This window comes from Pempheris klunzingeri, chromosome 1 (genome assembly GCF_042242105.1).
Source record: "Pempheris klunzingeri isolate RE-2024b chromosome 1, fPemKlu1.hap1, whole genome shotgun sequence".
Classification (NCBI taxonomy): Eukaryota; Metazoa; Chordata; class Actinopteri; order Acropomatiformes; family Pempheridae; genus Pempheris; species Pempheris klunzingeri.
Window position 1 is genome coordinate 7,311,773 of NC_092012.1, and position 26,286 is coordinate 7,338,058.

At 39.9% G+C, this 26,286-nt stretch overlaps 1 protein-coding gene across 1 annotated transcript in view; it reads right to left on the bottom strand.

Moving 5' to 3' along the window:
• The window catches only part of itga11a (integrin, alpha 11a), a 47,720-nt gene that overhangs the window by 3,085 nt on the left and 18,349 nt on the right, over nucleotides 1–26,286 (bottom strand). Inside the window, exons 3-29 of the mRNA XM_070853368.1 lie at nucleotides 24,061–24,173; nucleotides 23,478–23,569; nucleotides 23,102–23,216; nucleotides 22,722–22,849; nucleotides 22,354–22,502; nucleotides 22,113–22,257; nucleotides 21,434–21,599; nucleotides 21,016–21,086; nucleotides 18,158–18,302; nucleotides 17,031–17,179; nucleotides 15,231–15,374; nucleotides 12,226–12,429; nucleotides 11,033–11,163; nucleotides 10,604–10,770; nucleotides 8,693–8,832; nucleotides 8,043–8,153; nucleotides 7,824–7,909; nucleotides 7,515–7,725; nucleotides 7,311–7,409; nucleotides 3,122–3,198; nucleotides 2,778–2,861; nucleotides 2,524–2,614; nucleotides 2,322–2,435; nucleotides 1,747–1,830; nucleotides 1,531–1,641; nucleotides 1,248–1,343; nucleotides 283–396 (exon numbers count right to left, since the gene is read on the bottom strand). Coding sequence (XP_070709469.1) covers nucleotides 283–396; nucleotides 1,248–1,343; nucleotides 1,531–1,641; nucleotides 1,747–1,830; nucleotides 2,322–2,435; nucleotides 2,524–2,614; nucleotides 2,778–2,861; nucleotides 3,122–3,198; nucleotides 7,311–7,409; nucleotides 7,515–7,725; nucleotides 7,824–7,909; nucleotides 8,043–8,153; nucleotides 8,693–8,832; nucleotides 10,604–10,770; nucleotides 11,033–11,163; nucleotides 12,226–12,429; nucleotides 15,231–15,374; nucleotides 17,031–17,179; nucleotides 18,158–18,302; nucleotides 21,016–21,086; nucleotides 21,434–21,599; nucleotides 22,113–22,257; nucleotides 22,354–22,502; nucleotides 22,722–22,849; nucleotides 23,102–23,216; nucleotides 23,478–23,569; nucleotides 24,061–24,173 — 3,337 coding nt within the window. The remainder of the gene's footprint in view (nucleotides 1–282; nucleotides 397–1,247; nucleotides 1,344–1,530; nucleotides 1,642–1,746; nucleotides 1,831–2,321; nucleotides 2,436–2,523; nucleotides 2,615–2,777; nucleotides 2,862–3,121; nucleotides 3,199–7,310; nucleotides 7,410–7,514; nucleotides 7,726–7,823; nucleotides 7,910–8,042; nucleotides 8,154–8,692; nucleotides 8,833–10,603; nucleotides 10,771–11,032; nucleotides 11,164–12,225; nucleotides 12,430–15,230; nucleotides 15,375–17,030; nucleotides 17,180–18,157; nucleotides 18,303–21,015; nucleotides 21,087–21,433; nucleotides 21,600–22,112; nucleotides 22,258–22,353; nucleotides 22,503–22,721; nucleotides 22,850–23,101; nucleotides 23,217–23,477; nucleotides 23,570–24,060; nucleotides 24,174–26,286) is intronic.

Below are 26,286 nucleotides of genomic sequence, written 5' to 3' on the forward strand. Positions count from 1 at the left end.
TGCACGAAATAGATAACTGAGTACTGAGTTGAATACTGAGTTGTCAAAGGTTAACATTTTTTATTTTGAGAGCACATCTTTAGGGGTTGTTTATGAAGTAACCTCATTAGTTTTAGGGTGTATGAAAAAGACTTCATTAGTTTGGTACCCACTGTAGATAAAAGCAGCAGTACTGAGGCACAGTACTCTACTTCATGGCAGTCTCCATGAACATATACAGCTGGTCTTAACGTAAATGCCTCCAAAAATTTCAGAATAACTGTGCATGATGTACTGACTTACCTTCCACAGAGCGAGACTGAGCAGGGCTAACAATAAGAGTCCTCCCAGCGTGCTACCAATGATAATCCATGTAGGGATTCTGTAATCTCCTTCCTTCCTGATCTCCAATGTTATCTGTGGACAGAATAAGATGATATTTACATTTTTAGAGAAGAAAATCTAATTTCTTTTTGAGATACTCTCTGAACTCAGTCAGCCATTGTAGTGATGTAATGCTAGCATAAATGTATGATAGTCTGTAATAACAACAAACAGAAAAGATGAAGAATGTGTGACATTCACAGGCAGTTGAATGTACTCTACCAAGAGATGATAACAGAACATAGGATATTTAAAAAGATTAGAACTTTAACTCTTAGAGAAATACGTAGAATAAAACCACGACTATTTTTTTTAATAACTGGTCTAAAACAGAACTGAAAACCTTTATGTAATTGTCTTTAAAGGAAGACTCATTGATTGCAGCACAGATCAGAACCAAGTTTACCACAAAAGTGACTGTTGTACTGGCTAATATGACTGTTTGTACTGGCCAATAGATGGCAGCAAATATTAGGGTATGAGTCCACGCTTTTACATGTTGTGCCGCTGGTCCTTTCGGTCCCTAAGCACCACACAGCACGTGTGCTCCAGTACCAACATTAACTGTGTGGTTCTACAATGCTTCAGTTACGCATTACCATATCCAACCGTAGCAGAACCCCCTGATATTTTTTTATAAAGTGGTCACTGCAGCAAAATATATCATTCTGAAGTGTTAAATAAATCACAACATTACATATATTATAATATTTTAATACTTTAAGTACATTCAAGTAAGAGGCATAAAGCACTATTCACACATGGAGAGGATAAAAGTAAAAGAGAGGCTAAATCTGATCAAATCACAATGCTGTTATGAGCTCAGATTTGAGTCAGGTCAAGCACGGGACAGAGGCAGTTTACAGCATTAGTTGTTGACTCACATGTCTGACAGGCCTCTGTTCATGTAAAAACATGGGGCTGGAGGGGGGGAGCTCCACTGATGCACTGGTTACCAGCTCCAGGATTTTAAACTTCAGCTGGAGAGGAAATAAGAACATGCTGCCAGTTTTCACAAACACATCACACAGCTGAGAGACTACAAAGCTGTCATCACTACAGAGTCAAAGCAGAAAAACACGTATATAAATGGAGCACTTGCATGCATGTGTGTCATTATAAAGCTTCTCCAACTTTATGGATGCATTTTTGGGGTTTTGGACTCACTGCGTGTAAGGTATCTATTCGTAGTGCTCCTGTGATTCTAACTGCAATTTCTCTGTAGGAGGCCACACTGACGGTGCATTGGATTGGCAGAGTTAGGGTGTTGGATCGGTTCTGTGTGAAGAAACTAAATATTAGCCACACATAAAAAGGTTATCAAAGACAAAGTTGGAAGTAAAAGTCTTATCTGGGAATGAATTTGGTTGGTTTGTACTTTACCAAGCGGGAGAAGCGTGTGAGGTCCTCAGGTGACGACCTGCTCTGCGCCACATGCTGAGGTGGTAAACAGTGCGTACCATCTCTCTGAGGTGTGACAGGGGAGTAGAAGATATCTGTTAGTATGTTACAGTCTTATGTCTGCAGAGAAAGTGTGAAATAACATTCTGATAAGCTGAGGTGCACTACCATTAAATTACAGCCAACAGTTAACATGGCTCTGTAATTAAACAGTTTAACATCTTAGGAAGATCTCATTTTGTATGTTAAGTAAGGAGCTAAGGTCAGGATGTGGTTAGCCTAGTTTGGTATAAAAGCTGGACGAGAGGGGAAACAGCAGACTGTAAATATATGAAATATTCCTTTAGGTAAATGATGAACTTTGTTAATAAAGTTGTATTTGTGCTCACTTTAAACAATTTAGCTCTTTAAATAGTATTAACACAAAAATTGTATTGTATTATCATTTACAAATTCAGCTTTTCATTTTTAAGAAGAACTGTGTGCTTTTACTCTTTCAAAAGCTACATATTCTCACTTTAAATCACTGAGACTAACTTTGAGGGCACCACACTCACCTGGTCAATATGGAAATCAGATATCTGCAGGAGCTGGTTCCCATTTTTCGTCATTTCTGGGATCTCAATGTTCAGCTGCAGATCCTGTACCGGAAAGTAACCGAGGTTCTGGATCTGAGAGACAACAAGGGGTGAACTGTGTAAATGAGTTCCAAGCAGCGTTTTCCTCCCAAGTAATGGTGATGATGCTCCTGCCTCTCACCTGGAAAGTGAAGTTGAAAGGAGGACCAATAACACCAGGCTCCTCCAGAGACAGCTCCGATTTGATCTCATACCGGGTCGGATTTGAATCCCTATTTGAAGTTAAAAATGAACATGAGTAAGTAACACATGAGAAGCAATTATCCTCCATTTATCTGGGCTATAAAGCATAATTTTGTGAAGTTGTTAACAAACACATACAACTTATTTTCCCACACTTTTAAATCGCTTTGGTTTGGTAAGACAAAAACTAACCTAGTGAAGAGAAGGTCTGCTTCATATTTCAGGGAGTAATAGATATCATTAAAATTATCAGCTGTGCTCATTTCCTCGCCGTTGCTGTTGAGAGGAGAAAGAAATTGGTAAAAAATGTGAGCGCACAGCTGGACAAACCAGCTGAAATATTTATCCTTGTACCTCAATAGCAGCTGCAGCTTTTTATCTTATCTTGGAGCTCAGTACTTGACATATATAATGAATGCCATGCTTGCTTGTTATTTTTTTGGATGTTTTGCTTGATCATTAGCATTAGTCAGAATACAAAGGGCAGACATCTCTCAAAGCAAGGGAGAAATCTATTTAGATGTCATTCATTTTACCTGCTGGCCTCCAGGATAATCCTGACGTGCTCTAGGAAGACAGTATGACTGAACTCGAACTCCAGACGAAATGATACCTACACAGAGGAGAAAAATGAGGTTCAGAAGAAAAAAAAACACTCAAATTCTATCTTTCATTTTGTAAAATCAGTTTTCCTTCAAGGTTTTGTCTATAGTCACTTTAATAAAGAAAAAAGACACCAAAAGCACAGGTCAGAAGCTTCCCCTTTTAACCTTATATGCTAATGTATATACTCTCTCCAACAGTAAATGCATTACGGATTAAGGAATAAAGCCTGCAATAACCTGCTGTAAGTCCTGGGCTTTGACCCCAGGCAGCCTGCTGCACAGTTGGTGCTGCTTAAAGCGAACCAGGGAATTTCCCCTTAGCTGAGGACAATGTCGTAAATACAAATCAACAAGACTACACACACAAAGACACACACAGAAAACTACCAGTTAGAGTGGGATTCAGGGCAAAATATAAGCACAGAGACCCGCTTGTAAGAAAATGGAAAACTGAAGAGGAATTCTAAAAGAAAAGAGGAGAGGAGAGGAGAGGAGAGGAGAGGAGAGGAGAGGAGAGGAGCTTCCCTCCACTGTATAGACCACAGACACGGGACATACATACAAAAAGTATGACTTATTTTCCTATAATCTAAATCATATTTGTGGAAAATGATCCCTGTCCTTCACTGTTATGAATGTCCTAGAAAAGAATTTTTTTTTTTTGTTCAGCTTGTTTTCAAAACAATTGGATGAATCTGTGTGATGGTCATTAAGAAAAAAAACACACATACACATACATACACACACACACACAAGAATGTGCAGACACACACGCATGCAAGTGGTATGGGTTTGGAAGACATGATTGCCCGTGGCTGGAGGATGTTCGTGCGCCAGCATAGTTGAACATGGAAATTCAGACAGAGCATGAAGCTCCCCTTCCTCGTCTGGACTGATGTAGTCTGCCTGTACCCCTGAGCCATGTCCTCTGTCAATCATCAAACAATTATTTGCGATAACTACTGTTTTTTTGTCTCTGCATCCACCCACAAGAAAGAAAAACACAGTCGTCACCACCAACATGAGCACATAGTATGATTTTTAGACCTCAGCGGTAGTAGCCACTGTAGTAGTGAAGTTTACAGTGCATGCTGGCTTTACACAGGTCAAAAGCAACCAGAAAAATCAAAACAAGAGTGATAACTGGCTATTTTAAAAAGCTTGTCCCGAGGTTCCTACTTTCCTTCAGCTAAAAAGCGGTTTGAGCAGGCTTGGCAGCAGCACCCGTGTACAATCAGCCTTGTTTAACTCTGTGCCACATTTTTAAAAGGCTCACGACCAGCGCAGATCAGGCTTGTGGCTCTGGATGCTGTTCAGGCCAAATGAGTGGGTATGAATCACTCAGTAAATTTTCAAGGGTGACCGGAGTCCTCTTGGTTCAGTTGTTGGGGAGCGTTACAGAGATATGCCATGATATTTTAGTTGCCCGGGAGATGACCATTGTTTGCGATAATGACGTGGTTAGGATACTTCATGAACTCTTTCAATCACCTTCATTATTTCATCCCTTTAGTATTTGCCAGCTCACTTTGTATCAGAATAGAAGGACAGAAAGACTGTTGTTCAGACATTAATGGAAAAGAGGGCTTACGAGTAATCTGCTTGCTGTTTAATAGCTTTTAACTGCGCTGTGCGATGTATCATCAGCGTCATCCCCATCAAAGTTAGTTCAAACATCGCCCTCTTGAAAATAAAATTTGATGCCTTGCTGTAAAATATACTGGAAAGTGCACAGTCTCATAAATATCGTTGACATTACAAGCCCGTGGAAAGGCTTGGAAACGGCAGAGTAGAATGTGAGAATCAATAGAAAAAAAAACTCTCAGCATCTTTCACTCTGTCTCACCTTGTGCATCTGGCTGAAGTGGAGATAAAATGCTCTTAATGACTGAGATACAAGACTCTTTTGTTCTATTTACTGTGTTGCTAAGATGTACTGTGATAGTAATGTAATGATGACCGAATGGGATGCTGATTTAATAGTGAATAGAGGAAGAAGATATTGCTTGACTGAGTTTTACATCTGAATAGGGGACAGTTACTTTAACCTTTAAGAAAATGATTTAAAAACAAGCAAAGTCACTTTCAGACGTCTGTGTGAGCAATAATAACAAGCACTCACATATGTTATGGCTTGAGTCCCAGACTCAGTACTGTAGGTTTCCAGTTACAATAATATGATTTTGTGCCACTGACAGTGTGTCCTCTTTCTTACACAATGTTAAGCAAATATGGAGGTTGATTCTTGACCTTGGGGACGCATAAAATATGAACGCAGAGGTGTCATCATGTAGCCTAAATAACTTAGAAACCTTGGTCACATTATAACAAGTTTAGTTTAGTTTAGGGTCAAATGTCACCTTATCAATGACATCTGAGCAAGTTTCATTCACTGCCTTTGGGATATAATATAGATGAAAGCTCTGGAAAAGCTAGTAGAGGAACTAAAGGTTTCATCATATGTAAAATCTATATTTCAAAAATCAGCAAACACATTACCAATTTCCAAGACTTACTGTAAATATCAGTGCTATACCAGTATTTAAAATCTCCCATTCAGTGCCTCTGGCACACTGCTGGAGGTCTTGGCTTCCACTATCTTGCTGGTTATGTGCCTTATTATTCTGAAATGGAAACATTTTTAACCCCTAAACTTGGACACTGAATCAAGGAGTCACTGAACTGTATCAAGCTGGAGAAAATAAGATACTCAAAAACTGCCCTGTAAAAACTTTTTACACAACCTGGAAGCCCTGTCTGGATCACATAAAAACCCTCACACTGGTGGCTGATGATGAGGATGGCTGATTGCCACACATGCCTTCCCCTCTCTGGTGTTTTGCTTTTAATGAGTTTAGTTTAATGAGTTAATTAGTTCTATTTATCTGTGTGTTAACTTATTTGTTATTATTCTTTCTCTCTCTCTCTCTCTGTTTTTTGACGTTTGGTGTTGAGGTGTACGCATGGATTAGATGGGCGTGCAGTTAGATGGATGTCTATAGGTTTTTTGAAACATGCTAAATGTTAAAAATGCACATGCAGCCTTCTTGATTACTGTGGCTTCTACGTTTATGAACATAGTCCCTTTCACACTTCCTGCGTGACTTTCTAATGACTTGAAATTAAAGGACTTCATGTTTAAGAGCATGTGACTTGTCTTGGAAATTACACAGAGAGCTTTGTGTGGGCCTTCCTCTATATCTACTATATCTATATACTGTAAAAGTCATTGTTAAAACCTTGGAGGATATAAATTAAGATAAGGATGTGGATGTTAATCTCTAATGTTTTGTTTTGGCTTGAAACGTCACTAAATGCTTGAAGTGACGTAATAAGAAAATGTTAGATTGAGTCATATATATATATATATATATTACAGTTGCTTCTTATTCACACATGTTATAATGTTACACACAGAATGGCATGTTTTAGTGTCGACACTGTAGACTTTGATGTCAGAGTATAGACAGAAGGGATCTCACAAACCAGAACTAAACTGGGCTCCTCTGGTTGGCTTGTGGCTTTTACATTAACCAGTGTGGTCTGCTGGGGTCATCTAAAGCCTGCAGCATGTGCTTTGGGCCCCTGTGGTCTAATATGGCCCCCGGCAAGTGCTTTTTCAGCCCTGCAGTAGGAGCACAAACGCAGGCTGTGAGATTGCTCTGACAGGATTGCGGACATGTAGCCAGATTTTTATGTCAGTGCATCTAAACTGGCTTATCTTTAATCATATTTAGGAATCAGTATGAAAACTCCAGCATGAGTGATTTTTTATGGTTGGAAAAATCAGCTTTTACATCTGCTTTCCATTCAGTCCAGATGAATACAGAAATGCAGATTCTCGCCTGAAACATATGGCCCTCTTGGACTTCAAGCACTCAGGAAGAAAGTGTCATATATGATATAGAAAAAAGCAAAATCAGTGCAAAACCTACAAATATGCCACTGCATCATTTTGATTTTAACTGAATACAATAGTGAAATCTACAACAGTTAAATCTAAATGTGTTGTTAGTAGATTAAATGTCGTAACTCCACAGCCAGTCAAATATGTAGCATTTTAAAAAAAAAGATTTTTAACTGATAAATCATTTCATTGATTAAGAATGTGATATCTCACCTGAGATTTGGCCCTCATGAATGGAGCACTGACATTGCAGATCTTCTCATTCCTCAGTTTGTCGTCAGTGTAACACTCTATTTTGATATCAGAGTTGTCCTGGATCAAAAATACTCATAGTTAAGATTTTTACAACAGTATTTGCTCGTTGAATCTAACACTCATTGCACACAAAAGAAAAAAGTTTGGGAGATGATAATCTACCTTGACTATGAGGCTAGAGAAGCGCAGGTTGGGTGTGTAGGTGATATTTAGGAGAGCATTGTAGGCGTTCTCTCCTTTGTTCTCCAATCGGACATCCACCACCATCCTCCTCCTGTTTCCCTCCAGAACCCGCAGAGATCCCTTGGCCCCTTCTTCACTTAGATGGCGGCAGAAAGCACCTCGAGACTGCACAGCCTGCGCACAGAACTGACTGGGAGGCAAGGAAGGAGGGAAAGACAAGTGAAATCATAAGTAAAAGAGCAGCCCAGTATCAGTGTAGTATGTGTTGTAGTCAACGTGTGTACATACTTTTGAGTCATCAGGTCGGTCATACTCTGCAGCGCCAGGTCAGGTATGCAGCGGTCATCCTCGTCACAGCCGTTCCAGAAGGGCAGCTAGCCAAAGAGCCAAAGAAACTAGCAATCCTTTCCTGTCCACATGTACTTTGATGGAATCAGATGATAATTGATGGAAGTGCATTTTAAGCTTGAGAGCATAGACAGGATAAGCTGTCAGACCGTCACTTACCTCAGTCCTCACAACAGTCGGCCAGCTGTCATCTAGAACTGGTTCCTGGTCTGGATCTTGTAGCCCCACTTGTGCAGCAAACACTATGGGCCTCGCGTAGTCTGTGGTCTCCTAATATAAAACATTAAATTCAAAGATTGGCTGGCAGATTTACCCTATCATGGCACTTTATCTATGGCACCTAAATATTATTTTGCTTTCAAAAAGTTTACACAAATGTACCAGATGAAGAAATGCTCAAACATTATGATTATAATCTCATTTTAGGGTGCAGACTGTTGGTTTTGACCAGTGAGGTAGACCAACTTCAATAATGATATTTTAAGACTGGGATTGCTGTTATGCTGTAATTCAACATGTTAAAAATGGACTCTTTTCATGTAACAAAAAGAATGGCATTTTATGGCAAGTTTACACAGAGTCCTTTAGTCATCTCAGTGATACAGTAAAATGCTGAGATACATTAGTCTTGAGGTGAATAAAATGTTTAAAGACAACAAAGACTAACAAAACAACAATATTAAATGAACAAATACATAATTCAAGGCAATTCTGTCATTGCAGGTTATCGATTTATACACTAGACGCTCAATTGAAACACTAGTTGCATGCATGTATGTGGCTTTCGCAGCCCTCATCATGGGCCTCACCATGACGTGGAAGTAGATGTGTTCGCAGGTCTCCTCTCCAGGAAGGAGGGTCAGGTTTTGAGGCTGCAACTTGCTTGGGTTGTCCAGTATGGCCCGAGGATTGAAACGTCTTTCCACAATGGAGACATTATATTTGATTCCTAGTGGTTTATAAGAGGAATTATGAGATCACACTTCTGCTCGTGACAAATAGCAGCAACAGGTTATAGTTAATGATAATGACTGCAGCAGTACAATGCAACATTAGCTTGATTCTGACCATATGATGAATGTCAGACCAACATACACAACAATCCAAGCCCTTTGGCCTCAGCGCCGAGTCATTTCAAAGCCACATTGTTTGAGAGGTTTCCATTTATTGCATCGAGTTTTAATGGCATGAGGAAAAATCTACGCGAGCCTAGTTTGTGCAAGTGTTGAGTTTGGGGTCAACTACAGAATTAGAGAGTGGGAGAAATCTTAATGGTTTGTGCAAAAAAATCTGGGCAGATGATGGATACAAAACTGGGTTTCTAAGATAAGTTTTTTCTCCACTTTTCACCGCATCATAATTATATCATGAGTATCAATTATTCTAAAAAGTTTTTCCTTTTTGATGGGACAAACTGTAATTTACAATGCACTTTTTTCGTGCTGGAGCTCTAACTTGGACTTGTCCACTTCTAAGAGCTATTGGGCAACAGAGGAATACTTTTGCATTACGTCAAATCTCTACAAAGAACATCTAAGAAGTAGCTGGTTGAGCCTTTTTGTTTGAAAACACTACTCTAAAATGCTGTAAATAGATATTTGCATAAATAACATTAACTTAACTGGTAAGTTTCATGCAACAGACCACAGCGAACTCACAGACATCAGCACATCTGCCAAGCATTTAAAACCAGACTCGACAATGAAAGGAAAATTAAATAAACATGTTCCACTGTATGGAACCATGGAAGACAAGATAACTCCCTCTGTTCTCCTCCTCCTCTGTTTTGGCACGTCTGATAGATTTGATAAAGATGTCGGAGGGTCAAGAGGTTAACTCAGAACACGCTCCCCCGCACCTCTGCTTCCACCCCCCTGATACACAGTGAAACTGGGCCCCGCCAGCACATCTTTTAAAACAAATTGTGAGCAGACAAACCCTCCAGTTATATGCAGGTGGGCTACTATCGCTGGCACAACACCCATCTGTAGGATTGAGCCGTCTATGAGCTTTCACCACAACTAAACAATTAGAGAGGACTTGTAGATGCAATCCAAACTGTATGACACAGTAAGAGTGACATTTGTCAGCACCAGTGTGGCTCAGATGTACCAGCTTTAGAGCAGCATTAGTTTTGGCAGAGAAAGAGCAGTGAGATCAGAATCTCTTACTGCCTGTAAAGAAACATTTTGCCTTGGCGCCACTTTGAATGGAAGGAGCCATTGCTGGGAAGCCGTAATGCATACTGAAAAGTCTATTGGAGCCAAGACATAAAGGATAAACATTCAGAGGGCTGAATGCCTCTTCTCACTTGAAACCAGCCATGTTTCATCCTGTCGTGTACCACAGTCCAAGAATGGCTGAACTGTATTGTAACTAACAACCCAAAATATGAATACTGGCAAGCTCACTGGCAGAAATGGTCTGTGAAAAGTCTGATAACACATCTGGGCTTGCAGGCATCTTTTTGTCTCAGAAACTAAGTATGATTGATTGTTCCATATTTAAGAAAAAAAATATTTTTTCTTTTCTTGAGACTTAGAGAGTGTTATCTATAGAACTGATAGTCTGTAATAAGTAAAAGGATCTACGTGACTAATAGAAGAAATAGGATTTTATCAACCTTGGTGAGATGCAAAACATCAGACAAAGACAAGAGGAGAGACTAGGAAACTTTACTGAGATGCTTCCACAGCAGTGGATTATTTTTGCTGGCTTACCAATTTCCTGTGTGGGCGGAATGGCTGTCCTGGCAGTGATGTTGAAACATACAATGGCTGACATACAGGTCACGTCTTTGCCACCTCTCTGACAGTCCTTCACAAAGATGTTGATTTTACTGGGCTCAAACCTGACAGTGGTATATATCCGGACAACGCTCTGTGACCTGTGAGGGCATAAAGGTGCAACAGATGAAGCCAACCCATGATATGTGAGACCCAGACCTCTATTTGACGGTGTTGCCAGTATTTTTTTGCTTTAAAATGTAACAATGAGCAAAACACACCAGGGATAAGAGAGATTACTTTTAAAAAAAACGGATGACATTTATTCATAAAGCTGAACATGCCATTTACTTTTGCAGGAATAACTGATAATGTGTTTCATATTTTTGAAAACCGTATTATTTACAGGGGGGAAATACTAACCAAAGGAGAACAGCAGCACCAAGGGAACCGACTGCCAAGTCCACTAAACCATCATTGTTCATGTCCATTGTGCCATGGATACTGCGGCCAAAGTACTGCAGGCCAGGAGCCAAATCTGCTGCTGCTATTCTCTGAGACACAGACAGAGGAGGAAATCTGAGCAAACAAGGATCCTAATGACAACAACCACAGTTTACCATGTTATGATTAAAGCCAATATTACAGCGGTCATATGTGCAATTAAACTGTGCAGTTAACATTTTGAGGAAATACAGTAAGTTTCACAATGTAAAGCTGTGTTAGTCAATAAATGGTGCACATTTAACAGAATTTACTTCAGTATAAACAAGTTTCCTTCATCACTCCAAAACAGTATTCCTTAAAACATATTGCTATTTTGTCATTACTGTAAGCTCATCTAATTTGTCACTGCCATAGGGTCAAGAAGAGCGCAGAGCTGGTATATACAACACTACTTCGACTTAATTTTGAGAACAAATGTTTTGTGCCTTTTCTAGACTTTGTGCTGTGTATGTGATTTTGCATTCTTTGCTAATACTCACTTTTTGAAGCATACCGTTGGTGCAACTTGTTCAGCGCAGCGACCTACTTACTGTTTAAATCAGTATTCTCACATATGGTGCGTCAGATTAATTTACTTTGTAGAGTCTGGTAGTTTCTCATGCCCGACAGCCATTGCAGAGCCTGTTATTGTCCACCTGTTCAGTATCTGTCCTCAGTGTGCATTCACCTGATCCCCACACCGACCTGCACACCTGCCACTTATTCCCTCATCCAGCCTTTTCTCCTTGTCTTTTGTTAGAATGCCTCGTGTGCTCCTCAGCCTTAATGTTCCAGGCTTTTGTTAAAGTTGCCTGTCTGGCTTTTTGTGACTACGGCCTGTTCCCTGTTTTTGCCTGTTCTTTAGCTCCTTGTCTGGTTATGTTTGCCCTAACACCTGGGTACAGCTGCAAGTATAGGATGACACTTACTTGTAGCAAGTTTCAAGTGTCAGCAAGTTGATTTTTTTACCATGAATGAACATACTCTCCAGCTGCCCGGAAGGTGGTAAATCAAATAAAAAACATGTGGCATTCTTTGGAAAATAAGCAGCAGTAATACGTATGTGTGATTATAGTCAGTGGGCAAAAAGATGCAAATACATTAATAACTGCACTTTTTGCACCTCTTACCTGTTTGTATTTGCGTAGTATTCTGTTATGCTGGCTAAAGAAAACATAAATGGCTCCTTTGTGGTCGTCTTCCAGTGGGGCTCCAACCACCAAGTCATTGAAGCCATCACCGTTCAGGTCGGGGACAGGAGCGAGCGATGAGCCAAAGCGAGCGTTCTGGCCACCATTGTGGATTTCCAATGATCCTTCAAGGATGAAACGATTCTGAGGGATGAAGGGAAACATGGTGACGCTAAAGTTTGTGTTGTCTTATTTATGCATTCTTAATCTATATTTTAGCGCTCATCTTAAAGCACTGTCATACAAATATTTAAAACGAAGTTACATATCTTACACAAAGCATCTTAGTCTTCTGCTGTCAAATTGTTTTTCCCTGTATTTCCCACCTCATAAATATCTAAGTGCAGTTGCCCCTTAAGGCTTAGTTTAAATTAGTTTTGACACAAGAATTTGTGACTATACACTTTGGTCACGAAGTTGATAAATAGACATTAGCTTTAGTTGGGAGCCCCAGAGCGTGAGATCTGGCTGCTCATCCCGAAAAAGGAACTTCGACAAACAGGGTCAGTGAATTTTTAAACCACAAGTCAGGATGAAAAGCAATTTGATGTATTTCTAAGGCTTTATTCTGCTCCCAGACTTCACTTTGTCCATGTATGAGTAACTGGACTAAATGCTGTATAATGAGAACTAGGTTCAGATTTGGCTGAGGCGTGTGTGTGTGTGTGTATATATATATATATATATATATATATATATATATATATATATATATATATATATTTTTGGGCTTCATTAATCGTTATTGTAAAGATGTTTATAGCATAGTATTTGTGTCTGGTTTCTCTACAGCATCATGCTTAATGTTAATACACTGTATAATATACATTATATCTTATGTATTAGCAGCGTTTTGGAAAAGATAGTGAACAGTGAATTGTCTGTTAAGGGGTTAATGTTATCGTGAACTAGAAAGTCACACTCAGAATGCAGACATCCTGATACTTCAAACAAAACGTGACACACACTTGTGTAGACAACATAGAGAAACCGTTTATAGTAGGCACATGTTTATAGTATGATATTATGGATGCATATACAAATACAAGACGTGCAAGACAAAAGCTTTATTAACACATATAGTGTGTGTCAGTCACAGAAAGTCCTGCTGTCTCTCACTTAAGGGGAGATCCATGCCCTCTGGCACAGTTCAGTTTTCCAGTCAAAGGGCTGATTTGTTGTTTAAATGATCCGACATCCATTTAATTAGACGTCATAACAACACCAAGAAGAGACTGTTTCCTTCTATCCAGCTGCGTTTGTTGTTTCAGTTATTTCAAAACCATTTTTTGTCATCTAATCGTGTTGTAATTTATTGTTCAGGAAAAAGATTTTTTTGGTTTTTCCTCCAATCAAACAAAAGATAAAGTTTGGATCAGGTTCTGTGTTTTCTACATAATCCTTTAATTCTGCCTTTTTGAACTAAGATATCTTTAACATCTGGCTCCCAAAAGTGAGGAATTTTACCTCTGGGTCGTAAAAGAACTAAAGAACGCCGTATTGCTTTAGTATATTTATTTGAAGTTCTATTCTTAGTGGGTGTAAAGTCAGATGGAAAATATCCATGTCTTTGAAAGAAACTACCCGACTGGAAAATTTTTCAAAGACAGCCTTCTGACAAAATGGAGCCAAATGCTTCAGTCCATCAGTAGTCATGCATATCATTGCTCCACTTGGCATCCCAGTTCATAATATAATTTAGGGCCGGCAGACGAAACGTGAGATCACTTGTTGATTTAGGAAGGTAGCTTTAACTTCTCAGCTACCTGGTGTGTGTGTGTGTCACAGAGTGTGAGATTGAAAGAAATGGGGGAAAAATATATTCAGTGCTGTTTTAATTTGAAACATATGGTTTGTGAGGAGGCCGAGAAGGGTCACAACCAGTCTGCAGTGGCTCAGGAGTAAGCTTTGAGTGGAACTTGTTTTTGTGTTAGAAGTGAATTTAATTTTATTTTTAACCAGCTGCAAGACTTATGGCGACTTTATTTAGCTTTTGACTTGTAGTTATTATCCCTTAAGTTTTGGTCAGAGTCCTTGGAGATATTTTTTAGTCTGAACTGACTGACAGCAGAGCCGTTACTAAAGCTATGCTGGTACCATGACTAAAAATTGATAGCGTCGTGCCAGTAAAAAAAAATATTTGTGCTTTGAAGTGAAGTCTGCAGAATCACACTGTGGATGTGTAGTATTCACTGTGACCACAGAGACACGTTTTTGAATCAACCTTGAATAGTTTTCTTGAAGAATATCACTGGGCAGCATCTATAGCAACACCTGAATCAACTGCATTATTATAATTAACTGCCCTGCACATGTGGCACTGCTGTCCCGATGATGACAGACATTATTAATGAGTGATTTCTTTCTGTTTATGTTTTGTTTTTGACTGTCAGCCTAAGCCTGCCACCTGTGATGTGGTTTGGGCCACACCATATATTTAAATACCTCTTCTATGCCTGTTCAATGGATTCAAAACAGCTGAAGACATTTATTATTCCAATGAGCAAGACAGACCTGGAACGCTGGGAAATTTCCTTCTATTAAAGAAAGTTCTCGCCTCCAAATGGTTAGCTGGAAATGGGTTTCGAAGGGGCAGAATACTTTCCCATTGAGTTCATTCTACACATCTAATAAAGTCTGCAAACGGGCATGGCAGAGGTCTCTCACTTGATCTCCACATTTAATCTGGACAAGGTCATGTGTCAAATGTCTGCCTGCAGCATGTCAGTGTGTTAGCTGTGGAGCTGAAATTCAGCCGAGTCTGGTTTGGTGTGTGTTACCGGACACTCGTGAGGTGTGGTAGAAATTACTGGGAATGTCTGCAGTTTGAACAGGTGTTGACCCACTTCTGTGCAGTGGGTTGTTCAGTCCAAAACTGATTAATCACACTATGTGTTCTGCCCCTCTGTATTTTTTTTTTTAAAGTTTTTAAAGTTTATACCCACCAGCTCTGTCACTCTGTAGATGTAGACCTTTCCCTTCTCCAAACCTCCACTGAAGAACATGGGTGCGGCCACCAAAAGGTTGTCAGTTATACCGTCTCCATCAATATCCACAGGTGCAATCTCACTGCCATAGTAGGAGCCGATCTGAAAGAAACGTACATGCATGTCATTCTAAGATCCTAATTATTTATCAGTTTGAGTCCATTAAAAACGATCTGTCATTTAGGTGATTATATACCCTGAAATTCTTGGCTTCCTCTCCACTGTTTGTTGAAGCACATATTGTTTGGGTTTGCTGATTAACTGATTATCTGGAGTGGCTTATGAACTTGTATATTGTAAACAAATGAGGTCTTGTGTTGTATCAAAGCAAGTGGTCAGATTCCTGATGCTCAGACTCTGAGAGGTTTATGGGAGACCCGATCAGTCACTGGAGTGGATGGAACATCATCTATTGGATTTTAGATTAGAAACATCTGTCTATAAAAAGCTCTTTTCTCAAGAGCTCAAGAAAATTTGCTTCAAAAAAACATCTGCTGGTCTGGATGGGCTGTTGCTGACAAGGTACATTGTAAGCTACTGCAGGATCACTTCATGCTCGCAGCCCGAGAAGAGTTGCCAGTCACGTGTTTCAGCCGTCATTAACTCACAGACCCCTTGAAATAATCATTATTTTTAGACTTGATGTGACTCAGATAAAGGAGATGAATCCCAACAGATGATTTGACACTTGTACACTCTATGTCCTGAAGTTAAAACTATCTAACATCAAAGATGATGATTCATATCACCAAATTAACCACAAACACATACACATACAGTGAATTTGCCCTCACGTCAACTCATACCATCAGTGAAATATGTTATGGTTATGTCATTTGTACTGTAGCAGTGGTGCACAGTCATTTTATTGAGCTTAAATTTCAAAAAGAAAACCCCTCTGGCTATTGGTCTTTTCCTCTAAAAATACTGCATGTCATGATAATTTTTCCAGCCATTTTGTCTTATTTACTTGATGAATTGGAACAATTCTAATTCTTTCTAAAGTAAAATACACAGGATATGCTGGGCAAAATGAGATGTAGCTCCAATTCTGGCTGAAGTAATGTCCTACACTGCCAGCTGTCATCTTGGTTTTTATGCAGAATATGTAAAATTATGAAGAGATCCCCATTGAGGAGGTTTTGCTCAAAAACTTAACTGTCTACAAGGTACCTGCAGTAGACAGCCACTGATCTTTCACCTTAACTAATTTAGCTGGTGAGCTAACTGCTAACATGCTAGCCAGCAGGGAACTTGCTACAGTGTAGTACTAGTTGGTACAAATAGCTCTGTGTGCTTCTTTTTATTTTCTCTGAACTGGGCCGTTTACTTCCCTCTGGCATTCGATACACTGACAGAGTGGATGGTACCACTTGGTATGATAGTACCAGCTACTAAACCCCAATAGCTTCCTGCATTGACCAATCAGGTTTGAATTCCCTCATAAGTAAGCATTGACAACACAGCTTGCAATTGATCAACAACACAGCTGCATGTGTCAAACTGTAGTAGACAGAAATGAGTTTTGCAACACAGCATTGTCTAATTTTTCTACAAAAACATATGACATGATAATAATAAGATTTACACTAAGGAGCCTTAATCAGTGGGATGGCAAGCAGCGTTTATAACAATGTTTTATGACACTCCTTGTTGTACTGCCGCACTCTTCCAAAGCAGACATGAGGACTACATCGGTGTGCAACTGGCCTACAGCTGACAAACTTTTAGTATGTTAAGTGCTGGATGCTTCAGTACCTGCTGGCCTTTGAGGGAGTGCAGGATGGTGAGGTTGCCTGAGTTCTTCAGAGTGAAAATGATTACTTTGCCGGTGTGGTTGAACCGCGGAGCTCCAGCTATGAGTAGACGACCGTTTCTGGCTGACACCACAGATGTCACAGTATATCCTGGTTATGTAGAAGACACACACATTAATTCTGCCTCTACACACAAACAACAACCCTTTGAGGTAGGTAGATTTAGAGACTGGTCTTACCCACCCACACCTAAGTAATCCATGTAGGATATTACTGATGATGTAAGTAATTATCCATTTGATACTCTATGCATCTATGCATCGGTAAATGAAATGAAATGAATTGCTTGATAATCAAATTGTAATAAAAACCCCAGGCACTATGCATTGTTCCCCTGTTTGAGTATGCTAAGAGTGATTGGCCTGACCTTTAGGTTGAATTTCATAGCAGTGATCTGCATGACTAGAGGAAAAATTGTAAAACGCTGCAATTTGAGGAGTTGAAACCCAGTGAGCTGCATTCAGTTACGCAGCACTGGATGTACTGGTTTCTCAGATTTCTCAGGTTTCTTCTTCTATTTCGTCTTTTCCCACTAAAAATTCCACTTACTCCCCATATACTTTTCCACCTTCATCCCTCATCTTCATAACCCCTTTTTTTCCCAGCTTTAACTTTCTCCCTGCTCGTCCAAAATTATGCTTCCACCTCATATTACTATTGAGTCTAGAATGGCTTCCATTGGCAGCTTGGTGAATAAGCTCAGAGACAAACCACTGATGGTAAAAGCAGAGGGCTGTGGTGGTGGAGTGAGATGGGGTGGGATATGATGGGAAGCACTGAGCAATGGGTACACTTTATAGAGATGGGCTGCAGCTAAGACAGTTGGTGTTAAACCACAGGTCTTCTACCAGGACGAGAGGATGTAAACAGGAGTTAAAGGCTGGTGGCCATGGCAGCAAATGCTATAAACGGTGTTCAAGCATGGCCTTCATTGTTGAAATAACATTGGCTTTCTCTGCATTTCTTGTCCCATTATAAACATAACCTCTCCAGTTCAGTTCTGATATTTTCACTGGATTGAAATGTGAAATGTGATTGTACGTTATAGCTCTTAAGGCTTTCACTCACCCAAGTAGGCACCATGGTTCTTGAGCTCTTCAGGGAACTCTTGTGTGTAGGAAGACTTGGGAGGGACAACCTTCCCCTGTCGTGTTTCCTTCAGCACTGCTCCGTTCCAGTCATAAGCCCCGACAGCACCCACCAGGATCCCATCCTGTGGCGGAGGCGCAGTGTGGTTCATTTTCATACTTTGAACACCAGAGAATGGTCTGGTTGTGCTGCACATGCATGCAACATGGTAATTACTGAATACGATGACGATACACCCATGGAACGTGGGCCACGATGCTGCAATGTTGTGCGACCACCATTTTGGAGCACAGTTTGGCTCACCTTAGTTTCAGTGAGATTAATGATGGTGTAACTCCACTTGTGGTGAAACACAATCTTGGTCACAGTGCTACACACAAGCTCAGTACACTTTTGGATTACTTTAAAAGGATATGAAGAAAATCTAATTAAACGCATCCCTCTCTCTCTCTCTCTCCGTCAGTACACCACATCTCTTTAATATAAATGTTGATACAACACCAGCATATTGAAGTATATAGAAGTCCGTCTTCACATGAACGATTGAATTCATTAATTAACTGAATTTGGTGAAAGTCTCCTTTCATCACATGGCCCATTGCTCAAAGACATCAGTATTTACAGTATAGCACTAATACGTCTAGATTATCAACAATAGTAATCATCCACCCCTTAGGGATGCAAGTTTCTTCAGAGGATGTGAGCCATTCATCTTCGTCAACTTACTTCCTTTTATGTCACTAAAAGATCACAAAATCCCTGCAACAAAGGGCAGCGAAAAGCAAAATGACATTTTTTCATAAACATTTTATATTTCTCCTTGATCACACACACAAGAAATCTGACTTTCTTCTTCCATAATTGTGTTCTTGCCCATACTTGCAGTGTACAACCTCTAATCTGAGTACAAATGGACCTTTGATGGTCCTGTTCCCCCTTTGGTGTTAATTCTTTTGGTTTGTCCATTATCGTACATATTTATTAGACTATACTATAGCCACAACAAACCTTCCACTGAGACTCACAGGGATCAAACCCTGCATCTAATGTTATTGCTAAAGTTGAAGCTTGATCCATGAACAGGTTTTGCAGCAAACCAATAAGTGAGACAAACTTGTCCTCTCACCCATGCTGCATGTAAGACTTCTTCTCTCCAGAAAGTTTGAAAACTACTGCTGGAACTGAACTCATGACAAATGAACAGCTACTTCATCCACAGACAACAGCTGCAGTAGAGCATTTTCACACAATCACAAACCACAGTGTGCAAAGAAAGCAATAAAATCTGTTTTTAAGTCCATTATCAAACCAGAGCTGCATCTTAATCACTATATATTTTTAGCTTTTCATTCAACAAAAGAATCAAACCAGAAAGTACAATTAGCTGCAGACAAGAGGAGGGATAGAGGAGGGATTTTCTATCTTCCATAACTCACCATACTTTGTATCACTGACACTGTAATTATAGGCTTCCTCTGCTTAATGAGCAGTTTTTTTTCTTGCCGTACACAATATGCCGACAACACATTTTCCAGTGTTCGAGCATATGCTGGGACGCTTCCGATTCCCCCCAGAAAGATGGAATTGTGTGCTCACCACGCTTGCACTACGTCACTCTCTGACAGCAGCGTTATGCCAGTGTGGTTGTCTGTTTTGGTCAAAATGGTCTCCATGGCAAATGAATGAAACCCCAAAACAGTTCAACCTTATAAACCAGTGACCTATTTCGACTGCAGTTGCATGTAGGGATATGTGGCTTACTTCGGCTATAATGTCAACGCTTTATTGTATTGGATGTCGCCAGAGTTGTGGTTCTACATAAACATACAAAACGGTAAGAGGATATATGCACTTCATACTAAGTGTATACAAACAAGTAACATATATTCTGCATTTTGATAAACAATCAATTTCACAAATAAGCTATAAGCTGCACAATTTTACAATTATGGAGCACTGAGATTATTTTTCACCATTGTGTATTTACAGTTAACAAAACAAACAGCAGACAGAGAAACTGCCATATATGCAGATGCATGAAACGTCTGGACAGTATATGACATAAGCAGCCTTCAGAGTTGGCACATCAAATCCAGCAAAACCATCTGGGCTTTCAGGACTGTTTTTCTCCTTTAGAGCCCCGGCATTCTTTCCAATAAGTTATCCTACTCTCAACACTCAGGTTGGTGTTGTCGAGCATCTCTGGAATCTGGTCTTGTGGACAAAATTTCCAGCCATTCCTGCCACCCAGCTGCAAATTCTGCTATATATTTATCTTTAATCATAAATGGGACATATTTGTTTCTCCCTTGACAAATCGCACTGTGATGGGGAATTGGAAAGGCAAAGCAGTTGCATCAGCGAATGCTTGGACAGAGAAAGAAATCAATTCATATGAACAGCAGGTACAGCAGAGGAGATGTCTCTTATCTTCCTCTTCCAGCTCTATCATCCTCAAAGCCAGCACACCTGCAGCTATCTGCTCTCAGATACCATCAAAAACCTCTCTGTAAAGTAAAAGGAAAAACAACCCACTCTGTAGCAGAACTGTTTCAATCTTGCCTCAGCTTCTCACTGATATGTTTCCCTTGGGAACAAGTGGTGTCTTATTACACATGGTTAGAGTGGAAAAAGGCCTGTCTCCTCTGTCAGGGGCTCCTAAATCAGGATGACCTAAACCTCTGGGGCCACACAGCAGGCACCACAGGGGAGACTGGAAAGTGATAAATGGCAGGTTGTGGGGAGGAGTTATGATGCGCCAGAAATTAAGACAATGTGTGTTATTCTACACAATGACAGATGATATGACGCGACGTAGTACCAAAAGCCAGACTCACCTCGACGTTGTGTGCGGAAAATCCCGCCTGAGACATCTGGAGACCAAACGCTGTCCCATTCTTACTGGTTCCTGTGTAAACAAGTCATTCTTTTAGAGTTTTGAACCACTGCAGCAACAAAGACATTTAATCTGCCAGCTCTAAGAGGAGTCACGGCATTGGAGTATGAGACATTTAAGAGACATTTTCAGGCACCCATCTTAACAGGCTTCATTAGAGCATTACCACTGCTATCAATTATTACTTTCATGCTTTGTTATAAAAGACCTTATGGGATAGAATATAAAGTTAACAAGTCAAAATTGTCACTTTTAGTTGTGTTAGTTGTTGAGGAGGGATGCAATTCCAAATTTTTGCATGCACTTATTGCATTGGACAAAAGTGTCTGCCAAGTGAATGTAATGTAGTTCTGCAAAACCTTCTAAACTGAAGATGCGTTCCCCAAGTGCATCCACAATATCCTTCAGTGCTGACTCATCTGTCACATTAAAGAAGTGTTTGTCATCTGGGTCACTGGCGATGTACTTGATTTCATTGAGGAAGGCCTCAGGGTTGATTCCTCTACGATTGTAGTAACCAAGGACCTGTGAGGATAAGATTAAACAATCTGTCAGTGCATGCATGAAGTACTTCAGTGTCACCCAATTGGCTTAATGTGTCATATTTTAACAGCCCTATAACACTCTTTGAGAGGGTTTCAGAGGATTTAAGTTTTTAACACCAATGCCAATGCTCTCAATTCCAGATGTTTTTTAACCAGATGACTTTGGAGTTTTTTCTCGTATGCCCAACCAAGCCGATGAAATCAAGTGTGCCATTAGCTGTACCAGCAGTGGCACAGACCAAAGAACCATGCGGTTTGAAAGAGATCATTTGCACCTTTAACTGCATTTCCACTAAGCTTATGTTTCTCCAAAGGCTCTGAGTGTTGTTGGCTCCAGTCTTAACTTGAGAGACCTGCTTTAACTCGACTCCATGAGGTCACCTTATTAATGTTAATGGTGTTTTAATGCTGCACTAGAAATGTATTAGCAATCACACAAAAAAAGTTAAAACTCATAAAGTGTAAGGTGAATAAAGAGTCTTAGCAGACTCACAGCAATGGCATAACGGGTGATGCCGTCCTTCTCACTGTCCTCGATGGCTTGCTGGAGATCTGCGCTGTCATGCGACTCTCCATCAGTTATCACTATCATCACCTTCTTGGCACCGCGCCGACCTCCTTGTTTGAAAGCTTGCGAGCTGTCAGAACGTGTTTAATGTGTTCAGTCCAATAAATCACAGAATAGAGGAGTGGTGAAGTGGTGCTGGTCATATGTACAAATAGAGATACTGTACCGTGCTACGTTGATGCCAAGAGCTGTGTTGGTCTCCTCTCCACCCCGTTGGTTGATGCTGCGGGCTTTTTTCACCACTTCCTCAACAGATTTATAATCACTTAGTTTGAATTCATGGACCACCTTCTCACCGTACTGAACAACTCCAACCTGTCCAAAGAAAACAATGATGACAATAATCTATCACAATTAATAAGAGCTCTGTCTTTGTGCAGTTGAGCCAGTAAATAAAAAATGGCCTACAAACAACAAACATATCACAGACACAATAAACCTGAAACAGAAGTAAAGAAAATACTTTCTAGTCCAATTTTTAAATGTATCCAACAAGGAACATCATTATAATATATTATCTCCCTTATTACACACCTGTATTTGACCTGGTCCAATATAGAACTTCTGAAGAATGTTGATGAGAAAAGCTTGCACTTCATACCAGGGGTAGATGGAGTTTGAGCCATCCAGAACGATTACTATGTCCATATAGGTCTCACATCCTGAAAAACATTTCAAGATGAGACTTAATCATGAGAGCACGCATGGAGAAAACAGATGTTCATAAATGAGGAAATAATCCCCTGCTATGACTAGAAACTGTCCTTATTTATTCTGTTTGGCTTATAAGCAGGACCAGAGTACTTAATTTTGTGCCATCTCATGTGGAAATGTGTGCTGGTATGACGATAAAGATCCTGGAATCCTTGAATCCTTGAACATTTGTCAAGCAGGAAAGATACTTCAAGGCTTACTCTGAAAGGCAGGCGCAATCGTTCTGGAGAACTTGAAGCTCGCATTGACTCTGGAGCATATGCCAGTGCTGTAGTAAGAGCTGCCACACTCATAGGACCACAGCGGCCCACAGGCCTGAAACATAAGAGAAAGCATTTATACAAACAACATTATGGACCTCAGCATATTAAAAAAAGTTCGGTTCATGCTCTCAGAGAACTTCAGTGGGAAGAACTGCAGTATGACAACTGTGTATAATCATAACACAATCTTGTGGGATTGTCCTCTTTTTCATTTTCACCTTTGCTATTTTATTCAATGTGGTCCTACTTACTCTAAAGGCTCTGAAGCAACAGACCATTACAGTATGTTGCATCTCAATAAACTCATTCTTACCACAAAGCTATTGTCTTTAGGGTTAGATGTGAGTGTCATTCCCAGCCTCATCTTGTCCTTTCGCTCTGATACGTTGGTCAGGGATATCCTTCCTTGAGGGAAAATTAATTTCACTGAGAGGATCTTGGATGCACAGACTCATATATACATAAATACATGCACTATCCCTGAGAGACCAAACAGAAGTTCCACCATCTGGGACCTTGGTTTGTTATTGCTGTCTGGGCAGCCTAAGCAGTGTCCACATCCTCAGATCTAAACATCCACTTGACAAACCTTTGTGTGCCTACCTAACCAGCACGACACATGTGCAGCCCGTATGAAGAAGCATGCGGTGAGGTGTGCTGTATAACCCACATGTGGAAATGTACATAAACCATTTAAAAAATAGTAAAATGTGGAATGTTTGGTATGGTACCCACACTTTTGTGTCTCACACATGTCACCATGATGTTTATTGAGACACATGCAGAAAAGCATCCAGACATAAATCCAGATGTTGTACATTCATGATTGTCACTCATGTACTCATGTATTTTCCAATTCTCTGATAAAAACTGATCAGTGTTTTGCAATACTTTACCTAAGTTGAGCTTGGAGCAACCATTGCCATTGGTTCGTCTGCTCAGTGAACATTTATAAACATCCCCTGTCTGGTAAGGGCCATTCATTTCATATGGAGCACCCACCAATAACCTGCAAAAACCCCAAATCCAAAAGTTAGAAATAAATACCGACATTTAAGTATGCTTTAAACAGGTAACATTTGTTATATATTATCTGTAGACAGTTAAGTAGTGATGATGGAGCAAAGCTGAACTGAACTGAAGTGAAAACTTTTGCTCTGTCTAGAGTAAGTCTTTGTTTGGTAAGGCAGTATGACTGTGACTGTTAACATCAGTGACCCACACAAAACACATGGGCTCACCTGGAAGATTTTGAACCTGTGTTTATCCAGGGAGGTTAACTAAGCATGTTTAATCATGTCCAGCAGTACTAGACTTCACATCCATAAACATTTCTGCACAGTCTCACCCAGTAGCTCAATCACTCATCTCCTCCAAGTCACATCCTCAAGACACAGCAGTATCTCTATTGAACATTCACGTGAAAATTGTAATTGAATATGGTGGAGCAACATATCTTGTTACATGTATTGGATAATTTAGTCCAAACTATTGCTGCCAGTGTGTCCATAGTTTCTTATTCCTCCAGTGATCCTGCACCCAGCATTTGCAGTCTGCACCTCAAGTATAAGAGTCACATTTTTGGGTCGATTGCACCAGATGAGTCTTCGGGGAATCAACACAGTTTTTACAATTCATCCTGATATGACATGAATGTGTGTCAGAAATCATAGCGATTCATCCAATAGTTGATGAGAACTATAAATATCTCTCTCATGGTGGTGCTAGAGGAAATGTCACCCATCTTCTTCGACATTTTCACACCTATTAAACACCAGTTCATTTGCTCAACTATTTCTGGAAATCCATCGGGTCTGCTCATAGACTGCAGAGCAGCCTGCACCTGTTTGAGTGGATCAAATAATAATTAAATGGATGAAAAGCTCACAGTCCTACCCATAATGAACAGCTGACTAAGTGAGTTGGTTTAATGCTAAAAAAGGAGCAATGCTTCCCAGAGTTGGGTTCTCATCAAGATCAGATCACGTGCTCACCACAAATAAAAAAGATCTCCTGAGTGTGGCCAAACTAATTGTTTTAACTACATATTTTAACTTAGACAGGTCAAGTGATCAGTAAATTCAGCAGTTTTCATCCTTTGGGAAACATGAATGCACAATCTTTCATGGCAATCCAACAGTTCTTTTGAGATATTTCAGTCTAGCATCACACCAGAAGCCTCACTAATATGTCTCAATGCTTAATAACTTATACGAGACAGGGTGTGGACAGAAGCCGGCACTGCTTGAAAGCAAATATTCATTCGTCCATTTATTACCCCAATTTCCACACTTTTTTATCGCTTTAATGTAAAAATATTTCTTTATTCATCATTGGCACAGGCTACAACAAAAAAATGTAAATCAGCGATAATGTAGAATAGTGGCATTTGAATGTTAGTAGTAGGTGTGAGATGTTTACTGCTGCAGCAGCTGGATTTAATACCTTGCTAAGGGATATTATGGAAGGAGAGGTAATGATTGTTTCATTTTGTCATCAAGATTAAAAACTTGAAAGGCTTTAAATCAGAGATATTGTTGTCATAGACCATCATAAGATCTCGATTTCCTCAAAGAGCAAAGAGTGCTGGACATTCTTTTCACATGATATAATGTTTGTGAGGAGTCCTGCCATTGACTTCACAATGGGTTTCCTGTGCTGTGTCAGAGAGGTCTCATAAATGTCACTTAAAGGTTTTAGATGACCTGATGTTAAGGGGATTATAAAGTCATCTATGTCAGGACTGATGTATGGCATAAAAGACTGTTAGGATGGTATATTTCATATGTGTGTCAGAGATAAGAACTTCAAGGGTAACAAAAAAGAGCTTAAAGCTGCATTATTCATTATTAATGATCTCCATGATACTCCTTTAGGGTTTTGATGTATCTTGTGATGTGTGTCTGTTTATCACATGGTATCTTTAAATTCTGTGGGTTGCTATTTCTACATCTCAACACTGTACTGCAGTCACAAGTTTCATTGTCCAATTGCCTAAGGTTTACATATCTTCAGCTGCATCGCTCCAAGCTGAATTTTCACACGCACTATAAATATTACAATAACAATAATAACAATGCATTTTATAGTCTCACTCAAGCAGCCATAAACTCTGATCTTTA